Below are 11,431 nucleotides of genomic sequence, written 5' to 3'. Positions count from 1 at the left end.
TCAAATTGCATGATGAATTTGCAAATTGAATTGTCAATTGAAAAATGCATAAAACTTAGAATTATGGCCCAGAAAAACTTCCATAGGTGGCTCCCCCTGGAGGTAACTCTGCATTTACCCAAATTGTCAAATGAACCATCAGTTCTGTGTTTTACCAGTCAGAGAAATCTGATGTTTGAGTTCAGAAAATTCTTCTTTCAAAAAGAAATTCAAGGAAATGACAAACCTTTGTTCCTTCACTCTGTATTTTATCAGAAAGTTCGTTTTCATCAAAGTGAAAGTCAGGTTGTCTTGACTCTTTTTTTTCTCTAAAACTCCTTGGAAGTCCCAATTAACACCTGTGAAAGTGAAGTGCTAACTCCAGAGGAAAAGTCGTTATGGGGTTTGTGATTTTCATGAAACGAGTCTGTTGAAGCAAGAGGGAACTTAAAGATTGGAGCGTTCTATTTTTGACCCAATAATTCTATGAAAGCTGCAGAAATCAGCTCCGCATGGGCAAACTTACTTGAGATCAATGTCACCCATTGAAAGTGTTTCCGTGTGATTCACCGTGTCATAAAGCTGCAGTAATGGCAACTTTGTGTTGGAAGACGAGGAGAAAGTAAACTCCTCTAAATCTATTAGCTTGTTTTACAACTTGAAGAAATCATTTGAAACCAGAAAGAAGAGAAAACGAATGTAATGTAAGTTCAATATATGCACAACAAACAAAATTGATTTCAAATCCATTCAGAGTTTCTGCAATGTTGGTATTCAACATCAAAATAAAACAAATTGCTTCTTTTTTACATTATTGCAGTGATGTGGAGATAGTAAGTGCAGGTGGAAAAGCTTTGTTTTTATAAATATAGCTTAAAAAGAGCGACTAAATAAAATTATTATACTTTTTGATTATAAAAAATAAAAATCAAATAATCATTACTGAAACATTCCTTTTCTTCACCGTGTCTTTGGTAAAAAAAAAAAAAATTACATTAAAAAAGCAAATTCATGAGATTCCTGTTCAAAAACAAAGACGCTTTATTTTTAATGACTTTTAATGACTTATTATTATCGGTGCCAGTTTGTGACTTATTTTGTCTTTTTATCTGCTAAGAATGTGCTTTAGATGTACGTACACTCGGTGAGGCAGACAGTACACATGCCAAAAGGCAGAGGGCGCTGGTGAGCCCAGAGAATGTGACCCAGCTGCTGGATTTTGTGGTAGCAAGTCAAGTGTAGCTGTCCAGTTACTCTTCAATATTTTTAGCTTCATTTTCTAAATGGAATTTGTCTAAACTCAGGAATCTGTAGAGAAACGTCACTGATAGTGATCTCCACTGAGACAGATAGACTTTTAAAACTGAAGAATGAAAAAGAAGACTTCCACAAACATTTATGTGTCTTCTTCAGAAGGAGCAACTCACTGACTTCATTCATAAGTATACGAATAAGGATTTTGGTGACTTTTTTCTGTGCTACAGTTTGTAAAGGGAAGAAAATTGTTGAAAAATAATTTTAAACAACTCGCTTTAAGTAAATAAGCTGCTCTATAGGGTTCATATGTTTGTAAATCTGACTGATGACATCAGTGCCTGTGAACCTCACTGATGTTATAGTAAAATAAACTTACTGTACCTCAATTAAAATACTTTTTCCCAGGGTCAAGTTAATCAATTTATTTCATTTTGAAAGAATCCTAAAACAGTATGATTCAATTTGACTTAATTAGCATTTTGCCTTAGACATAGACAGGATATATTATCACTGAACAACACAAAATGCCTTACGTCATGCTCTAGTGAAAAAGAGCCAATTCAGTGGCCATTTTTTCCACATTACGGGCGCCGCCATTTGGAGTCAGATGACAGTGATTAGTCCGAGTCGGTCTGAGTCACAATTATAGAGGAACTACAGTCACCAATCCTGAATGAGCTTGTTCCAAGTCCACACCCCCTTTTACTGAAAGTGGCTCGGGAGAGTCTGTCAATCAAACGTTTGAGGCGGGGTCAGGGGGCACCACATGCTCTTATTGGGGTATCTGATTGGTCAGTTTATAACTTGAATAATTTTCAAAAAAGGTAAAAATATATTTAAAAAAATTACAATTAGCAATATGTTAAGACAAATATATCAGAGCCAGATTGGTTTTTCTCACTAACAGAATGACTGAGAAATAGCTGTTAATTTCTCTATAAAGGTCTATGGGAGTTTAGCTTTTTGGAGAAAGCAGGTACTTCCTGTTTATAACACGAGGAGTCGAGTTGTCCGGTGATTCTATAGTGAGTGGTTGAATCTTAGAAATAGATTTCAATTACACTCCTATTAAAGCGGCATTTCTGAGTTTTCTTTATACAAATTGTGAATTAGGAGCAAAATAAATAAACGACATTTTTTTGGGACATAGAAGCTTCCTGCTCTGCTCCATTTTGATGCATCTACGCGCAGACAAACACAACCACGTCTTTGTTTTCCTCGTCTCAGAACTGTACGTCTGATATTGCTCACCATTTTTATTGCACTGCTAATGTTAGCTTGGGGTTGTGAGGGCTGTAGCTAGAGGGAGAGAGTGTAGCAGCTGGGAAGTGGAAGAGGGGGCGGGCTTGCTTGGCCCCAAAAGCCCCGCCCACAACTCAGAGCATAACTTTTAATGAACTGGAGAAAGCTATGTCATAAAACAACACAAGCTTTCAGATTTTAATGAAAAGACTGCTTTGAAAGTAGATCAAAACATGATCGGAGAGGATCTTTAATCACATTTTTCTGTGTGTGCACTTGAGTTTTTCAAAGTGTGATGGCAGTCTAGTGTTTACCTCTGATCTATTATTTGCTACACTTTATTAAATTGCCTCTGTCAAAGGGGGCACTTACTTTTCACAGTTTTTTTTTCTTTATATAAACAGAATTTCGTGTTCACCCAGTTAATCTTTGTGAGGCATAAAAGTCTGACCTGAATCCTTTCAGTGAAACAAACCTCTAAAACTCACCAGCAGACAGAGACGGTTTCCCATGGCTGCCTCTCTGTCATGAAGTAATCCTGGAGTGTCCTCCTCAACCGCTGCTCCTTCCAGTGGGCAGGATTGCTGCTCTCCTGAACCTGCTTGTTTGTGATGCTCCAGGTCAGACCATTGATGAGACTTTGGAGTTTACACTCATTCTGGGCTCTTTGGTTCAATTCACAGTGGAGATTTCCTCCTCCACACGTGGAAAATAGCACAGACTTCTCAGCAGTAGTAATCTGTCAGAGGAGCTTGACCTTCGAGGTGAAAAACCTCGATAAGCTTTCATTTTCTGAGGAGGCAAAAATAGAAATAAAGAAAGCGGCGACGGAGAGGCAGGAAGGCGTGAACCCGTCGGTGGAGGAAGCTGGAGGAAGACGCAGGACGCCTGTGCTGTGAATCACTCCCAGTTCCCATCAGGATCCCACAGTCCTCATGTACAGTTTCTTATTTTAATCTATTTCCAGATTAAAAAAATGATCTGAATTCTGTGTGGGAGGCTTGCTGTTCATTGAGTCATTCTGGGAGTTCAGCTCATTAGGTTTTCCTCCCACTCATCAGTCAGCCTTCCGCTAACTGAGCCGCTGTGAGTGTCGGAGCTTTCAGAGAGCAGATTCGGTTTGTCCGTCAGTTTAGACGTTAAATCCTCACATTAAGGGATGACAGTCAATCTTAAGATAACAAAAAGCTTGGAAAGTGATAACATCCTCATTTGAAACTGACTCGATTTGGGAGGCCGACATCACTCCTCAGAAGATCTTCTTCACTGCTGTCTTCTGTAGGGATGGCTACAACAACTTGAACCGGTACCTTTAAAAAAGTTCTGATGCCTAAATTATGCTTTCGGAAAATTTACTGTTTATGAAAATTAGATAAATAGATGACTTAATTCCAGTTTCAACAAATTTGCGTCAATTCAATAAACTTTTTTTCTGGTAAAAAACCCACCTTGTTGGAATATGGAGACAAAACAGTATCACTCCCAATTTATAACTCATACTATACATTTTGTGCAAAATTTAAAAAAATACAATTTAAACATGCACAAATTAAAATTACAACAGCTTGGAACTTACTACACACACATATCTTTAAAAAAAAGAAAGCACAAAACTGCATGTACAAATCAAGAATTACACATTTAAAAATCTAAAGTTTTAGACAAAAAAAAAGTCATAATTTCTGTTGCAACCACTTTCAACCAATCAGGAGTGAGCTTGTTGGAAGTCCACACCCCCATTACTTTAAAGTAGTCTCAGGAGAATCCGTCAAACGTTTTGAATGTTGAACGTGGTGGCTACCAGGCTCCGCCTACTTTTGTTGAGGCTTCTGATTGGCCAGTTAATGACTTGAAGACCAAAAAAAAAAAAAAAACTAGGATTTTCAAGAACATATTCAAAAGCAAGCATGGTTCTTCTGACCAATCGAATACCTGGTAATAGATGTTTATTTCTATTTAGGAGACACTTTCAATTCAAATATATTTATTTAGCTCAATATCACAAAAACAATTGCCTCATTTGGCTTCATGCTGATAATTTTACATGAAGCAGAAGGTCGGTCATAAAATATTAAGAATTGCGATTTTTTTTAAACCAATTAGGCTCTATGAGTATGGTAAAAGAAATAAAGTGCTGCTTATTTCCAACACTGCTAAATGTAGCCAAACCAATACATTTAAAACTGTTCAGGTGCTTGAACAGGTGCTTCAAAAAATAAAAAAAGGTTTTTTTCCAGAAGCATGAAAGTGTAACAAAGCAGTGTGACGGGGTGAAGCGGAGCGCTTGAATGTGGCTAAGATGCCTTATTCAGTAGAATACACATTTACCGCTCATTGCCATGACGACTGGCTTTTTTCAGAGAATTGCAAATATCACTTTGATCCATCAGGTCACTGAATTAGAATATTTTTTGAATGTAATAAAGTTCAGTATTCTGAATCTGATTTCGCTGTAAAGTACAGCAGAACGTTGACCCACTTTACCTTTAGCATTTTGACTGAAGCTCCATGCATGACGCCATGCACATTTGCACGGCCTCACTTCTTCTTATTTGCTACAAGTTCCAAAAATGCTTTTATATGGTACCGACTGCAACTTGGCACAGAGTTTTGGTTCGGTACCCATCCCATGGTAATGCTATTGTAGATGTCTTAGTGAGTTCTGAACACAAGTTCTTGTTAGATGCTTCCGTTTTGGTGTGGTGTTGTAGAGTTGCTAAAAAAGAGGCTGGGTGTGCTGTGCTGCCAACTAGTGGTCAGAGATTTCAATGGAAAACAATAGAAAGCTTCTGAACTTTCTATTCATGCGTAATGAAATAAATACCATCTGGGCAGCATTTGAAATTAAAACAAGTATCACCATAGGAAATATTGCAATTTTTCACAATACTATTTAATGGAAAACAGTCGTGGGAACTTCCATACCGACAAGTGAATGCAAGAGTTTTGAAAGCTGAGGCGCTAAACACACATATTTTCATAGAATTTTCATTGATAGTACTGGCGTGAATGTGCGTTGCAGAGGATACTGTGAATGTTAGTTGCTTTATTTCATTATTTTTTGGCAGCTGTTACATTAGGCTTTTAACTTGTTAGCATTAAAATCTTTCTGCCTCCTCTGGTGTGCAAAGCTGTGAGTCTTCATTGAACTGTTGAAACAAAACTGATTAATTCTTCAAATATTTAATAAAGGTGTAATAAAAGAAATCCCAGAGCATCATGGCTTCATCTCAGACCCCACAGGCGTTAGACGACCTGCTGAGGGTTGAAAGCAGCAGAGCGAGGTGCTCACATTCTGCTGCTGCGGCGTCTGTGGTTAAAATGCCACCTGGAATGACACGTCAAACATTACAGGAGTACGGTTACTGTTTTATTGCCCCGCTCCCCCTATAATGTTAATTTATTCTGAAGGAGGATCAAATGTTTCAAGTAGCACAGAAGCTCAAAGACTGTTGGAGAAGTCAAGGACAGCTCCAGTTTTCAGGGAGGTCACATCTGCGGAGGACTAGCTCCGACCCCCGCGTGCGGGACACCTTCACAGTTTATAGGAGAAGCCTCGAGGGGCGCGGGCCGGCTGAGGCTGGCCACACTTTGGGCTTCGGGGATCCGAGCGCCCTTCAGTTCTGGACAGCGTGCCCTTTTTAAAAATATGATTGCAGAAGCGTGAGTGGCAGCATTTGTGCCGCCTGTTTCAATGTGGCGCTCACCCGGCAGCACCGCCTCCTTTAACGCCCATTGAGGCCAGAACCTCACGGTCAAAACAAGAACCCGCTGCTCAAATTAGTTAATGACATAATTCTGCAGCTGTTCAATGTTAATAGTAAAATTCAAACCTTAAATACTCTTCAGTAACAGTTGATTACATCTGTTTCAGCTAAATTGGAGGCAAAACTGAATGTAAGACCATGAATTTTAAAGAAACAGCTATTGATTGAATGAATATTTAATCTGTTGAGTGTGCATGAAGTGACAGTGCAAGAATAGCTCCTCTCAGACAGGTAGAATCTTTCAGAAAAAACAGTGAATGATTAGGAGGTCTGTCATAAATTAACTTTGGAGGTCAGTGCCTTTATTTTGAAAGTCTAGAGTCTACCTTTTCCTTACTCTGTGATGGAGGCTGGTGAAATGTACCTGTTCTATCCATCGCGTAATACTGCCTCTCCAAAAGTCTTTGACAAACATTTGTTTTCCTCATTACCGTCTCCTCACATCTTAAATCCTGTTCTGTTTGGATCTGGAGCCTCATTTAGAACCTCCTCAACTCACAGAAACTTTTCCTATTTCAGATGAAAGTCCGTGTGCACCAAATGCTAACGTTTTTATTACCCATGAAATGTCTGTTGAAAAATAGCGCTTTGCCAAGTCAAGTTTCAGTGACACGATTCACATGGATCGATATGACAGCTCACATGTGAAAGGATGGTTTTGATTATGTCATCATTGGGAAATTTAAAGTTAAATCATTTTCCCAATGTAGTACAGCCAATTCTCTCTGTGTCTAAAATACTTAAAATTTGCAAATTTCTCTTAGTTACAGTAATAATGTATTTCAATTATTTTCCTTCTGTGATTATTGGATATGTTGTAATAAGTGTAACTGTTAATGTATTGTTACTTTAAATGTTGCTGTGTTTAACAAGTGCAGGGACGTATCGCGGAAGTCATAGCAGGACATTTTATTTTGAAAAGACACAAAGCAGTCGTTTTCCTGTTCGTCTTCCTGTTTAGCTCCACGATCATTTCATCTGCATGATAGAGAAAATATCCACGAAGTTTGAAGGTAATTTATTCAAAACATGTAAAAAACACATTTCAATATTACTTTATTCAAGTTTTTTGTTAGTATTTCTGCATGATTATTTAGTTTTACATGGATTTCACAGAGGACGGAAATGTGCGTCGTGTGAGGACGCCATGACAGGATTGTGAGAAAATGGCGCCATTTCCAGCGTCCCTGAGTATAAAACAGCTGAAAACTGTAAGTTTTTATTTGATAATTTATTTGTAAATTTTCCAATTATTTGTAATTTTGTTTTTTGTGTTTATTCCCTGCTGTATTTTTATTTTTACTTTATTTAGCATTTTTGTTTGGTCAAATCTTTTGCCACAAGACCAACCAGTTGTCAAAGAAATTCTGAGATTTTGTTTTACTTACACAGAGCAAGTCTGTGACCATTTTTGAGTGTGATTTAAAAATAATAAATTGCTATAAACCCCCCGTTATTGTGTCCTGTGAGGCAACATCATTTCTCCAGGCTACACCAAGAATGCAAATTACTTTCACCATCTGTTTTTGATTACTCGACCTAAGCAGATTTTCAAAAACATGCTTTAAAAAAACAAATATTCTCTTGCATTGGCACATTTTTGGATTTGGGCGTAGACTGTGCCATTTAAACACACATTTGCATCATCTAAAATGTTTCTACTTTTAGGTTTTAATGTCGGCTACTATTTAAATGTTTTAAATAGTGTAGCCACACTGGAGGCAAGGAGGGTGAAGTGTTTTGTCGATGGACACAACAGTAGTTGGCTGGAGGGAGAGGGTTTAGATCAGATCTTTCTGTTTCACACATAGGGTGTTCTTGATTGAACCCACTCAAGGGTTTTTGACTAAAAATAATTGGTTAAAACTTTGGTTGAACAATTAGTTACAAATAGACATTTATGCTTTGCTTCTAAAATAATGTCAATTGATTGAAGTTCTTATATAGAATTTTTGTACTAGTTTAGTCTAAGTTGGTCCTCTTTTCACAAATTTACTGTAGCAAATAAAAAATATCAAAATATGAAGATGCTGCAAAAATATTTTCTGTGACATTTTTCAGGGAATTACTTTATCTTCCATCAAAGATAAACAGAGCTGCGTTTGACATTTGGATTTAAAACTTGCGTGATCTTATCTTTTATCGTCCTGCAGGAGTCTGATCTGATCTGAAAGGATAAACAGAGCTTTTATTTTCAAATCAGGATTATTACAAGTCACACGCAGATTAAAACAACAAACAAACAAAGATCTCTGAGATTTTCTGTCAAAGATGAGAACGTGCTTTTTATGCTGAGTGTGTTATTCAGCCTGAGCTTAAGTTTTAGGATGCCTCTGATGTGTGGTTTTCACTGCAGCTTGACTTCATCTGGAACAGGTGAGCCCTCCACAGCAGCCACGGCGTTCCTCACCATCTTCTCCACCATCTGCCTCGCTGTAGTGAAGGTGTTGATCCCGATGTGGGGGGTTATGAGGACGTTGTGGAGACCCAGAAGAGGATGATCCCTAAACAGGAAAAAGTAATGACCGCTCATCCTTCAGAGCTCCAGCGTGTGATGATTTTGTTTGGTGCTAAAGACCTGGGTAAAGGTTCAGGGTGAGTCACGTCTAACGCCGCGGCTTGAATGCTTCCCGACTGAAGAGCTTCAACCAAAGCGTCCTGGTCCACAACCTGGCCTGAGACGCCACAGGAGCCTGTAATTAACCCGCCGTCTCCATGGTGGATCTGTTTTACATGTCTTACCTCTGCTGATGTTAATCAGAGTCGCTGTGGGCTTCATGATTGATAGCTCTCTGTGTCCAATCAGGCCTCTCGTTTCAGGGGTGAATTTAACCGCGATCATCACAAAGTCGGAGGTACCGAGCAGCTCGTCTAGACTCTGGCAGAACGTCGCTCCCACCGCCCGCTCGTCCTCTGCACTCCTAGAGGTGTGAAGGAAAACTCTTCATGCTGGGCTGGATTCAAGGGCTGGAAACACTGGGTACCTCTCGATACAATGCAATATGCAATACATGGCTCAAAATATCGATGATATCACGATACTGTGATAAAATTGTGCGCTCCCTATTGACCTCCAAAGGAATGTCTCACCAAAGAATTATGATGATTTAACATTTTACAGCCTCTTCAAATGAAAATAAAAGATCAATACTTGGTGAGAACCCATTGAGAATCAACTGTAGGACTAAATGGCTCGATATATTGCAATACCGATATTTTGACACACCCCTACTATGTGAACATGAGTTTGTCAGGAAAAACCTTACCTTCTCCTCCTGTTGTGGTACACAATCTTCATGTCAAAACCTTTGGCTCTTTGGGCGATCTTGTACCCAATCTCACCCATTCCAATGATCCCAATGGTGGCATTTGTCACCTGCACTCCCATCAACCTTTGAGGAATATGAACCGTTTTTGGGTCGATCGCAACCTGATGACCTGTGAGAAAAGACACCAGGTACATCTTCGTTGATGGTTCGATTATTGCTATTTGATCAAAGAGCAGACACCTGGATTACCTTTAGGTCATTTTCTAATCAGAAAAACATAATTTTTTACCTATTAGTACCTCAAAGATCATGCAGGATTTATCGTGATTGTTGCAGCACAAAAAGCCTGAAGTTGTTTTGCACTTCCCTTGAGGCTGGTCTATGGTTAAAATGAAATGTACCATTGTCGTGCGAGTGGTAAAGATATAGTGAAGTTATTATGAGGATAATGGTAGTTGCTGTCGTACAGTGTCCTTATGCCAAACTCTACTCGTTAACAAGGTGTGAGTACTGTTGCTCACCTGGACCCCACAAGACTTTTTTTACAGTATTTTTTATCTTCTCTGGTGTCGGTAGCAGACATAAAATCCTGTCCACCTCTGTCATTGGAGGGATCACACATCAATGTAAAGGTAGGGTCATCTGGACCCCATAAGATGGCACAAGGGTTAGATGTTCACCACTCATTTCCCGTAAACAAAAATGTGCATGAATGTTTTCTCTCTATACAGTCTCACTGAGTGGTCTACAACCTTGATATTTTATACAGGCAGCTTATATACACCCATAAGGGAAGTTGGGACTTTCAGTTTCCTCAACAGAAGATCAGAATGGATCAGGTTGATGATTATCTAACAATCTTTATCCTTACCCTCCAAAATCCTGCGAGCTGAAGCCAAAAGCAGCCCCATGGCTAAATCTGCCGTGGAGTCGCTAACCACTCGCGGAGTGTTCGTCACCTTCACGCCGAGGCTATTGATGAAAGGCACGTCCAGATGGTCGACGCCCACCCCACCACTGGCTACCACCTTGAGGGCAGGAAGCAGCCTGAGCAGTGTGGGTTCCACCACAGGGCAGTACTTCCAGTTCAACAGGGCCTGGATTTTAGGACCATGAAGCTCTGGGTTCTCCAATAGTTCCTTGTGGCAGATGATCCGGAAGTGTTGCTTCACAATATCAGCCAGTTCTTCTAGATACCCATGGTCCCCCCCAACCTCAGAGATCAGCACCCATGGCTTTTCTTCTTCCATTGGCTGTTTGATCAAACAAATATTACTGATTCCAACTGAAATTCGACTTTATAACCTCAAATAAGAAGAATGTCTTTCAAACAAACAATCATTCTCAGTGAAAAATGCTTGTCAGACCAGTTTTTATCATCAGAGCCGACATGTTAAATTCAACTATTTAGAATCTATTTTCCATTGTAAGAATCTATGAGAAAGTCTCACCTTCTTGGCTCCAGGAAACTTAACTTTTGATTTCTCCGTTTGCTGGATCTGATGAAGAAAAAGCTTCTTTAGAAGATAAAAGGATGGTAGTTTTGTCCAGACTGATCTTGAAATTCACCATGAGGTCAAACATTAAGAAAAAGCAACTAATGCGAAAACCAGTCAGTGAATGTGTATGCAGTCTACAGCAGCATGAATGTGGCACTTAATGATTCACAAATAATGGATGATTGGAGCTCTGAGAAGCGTCTGCCAGTACATCTCTCACTCTCTGCTAATGTGTTGTGAGACGTTAATATTTGATGGAAATGTGCTGGAGTAGAGACGGTGAAAACCTCGGACAGATCATCTGCTTTGAGGAATCAGAATATTCAGGTCGATGATGAGAATCAAGAGTCAGCCAGTTCTGGTGTACCCCTCAGCCCTGTGCTCTGACCGCTACATTTTACTGTACTATATATTACCA

At 39.3% G+C, this 11,431-nt stretch overlaps 1 protein-coding gene across 1 annotated transcript; it reads right to left on the bottom strand.

Annotated features, from left to right (window-relative positions):
* Nucleotides 1-8,467: 8,467 nt before the first annotated feature.
* On the bottom strand, nt 8,468-11,077 carry zgc:136493 (uncharacterized protein LOC692276 homolog). The gene is made up of 6 exons (XM_024287021.2): nt 10,966-11,077; nt 10,386-10,767; nt 9,512-9,683; nt 8,988-9,166; nt 8,824-8,920; nt 8,468-8,749 (listed from the first exon to the last, which is right to left on the bottom strand). The coding sequence occupies exons 2-6, from the start codon at nt 10,762-10,764 to the stop codon at nt 8,593-8,595; spliced, it is 984 nt and encodes a 327-aa protein (XP_024142789.1). The 5' UTR covers nt 10,765-10,767; nt 10,966-11,077; the 3' UTR covers nt 8,468-8,592.
* Between the last annotated feature and the right edge of the window lie 354 nt (nt 11,078-11,431).

The sequence above is a fragment of the Oryzias melastigma genome, linkage group LG21, assembly GCF_002922805.2.
Source record: "Oryzias melastigma strain HK-1 linkage group LG21, ASM292280v2, whole genome shotgun sequence".
Taxonomy (NCBI): domain Eukaryota; kingdom Metazoa; phylum Chordata; class Actinopteri; order Beloniformes; family Adrianichthyidae; genus Oryzias; species Oryzias melastigma.
The sequence above is the reverse complement of the archived record's forward strand: the minus strand, read 5'-3'. Positions and strand labels throughout refer to the sequence as shown.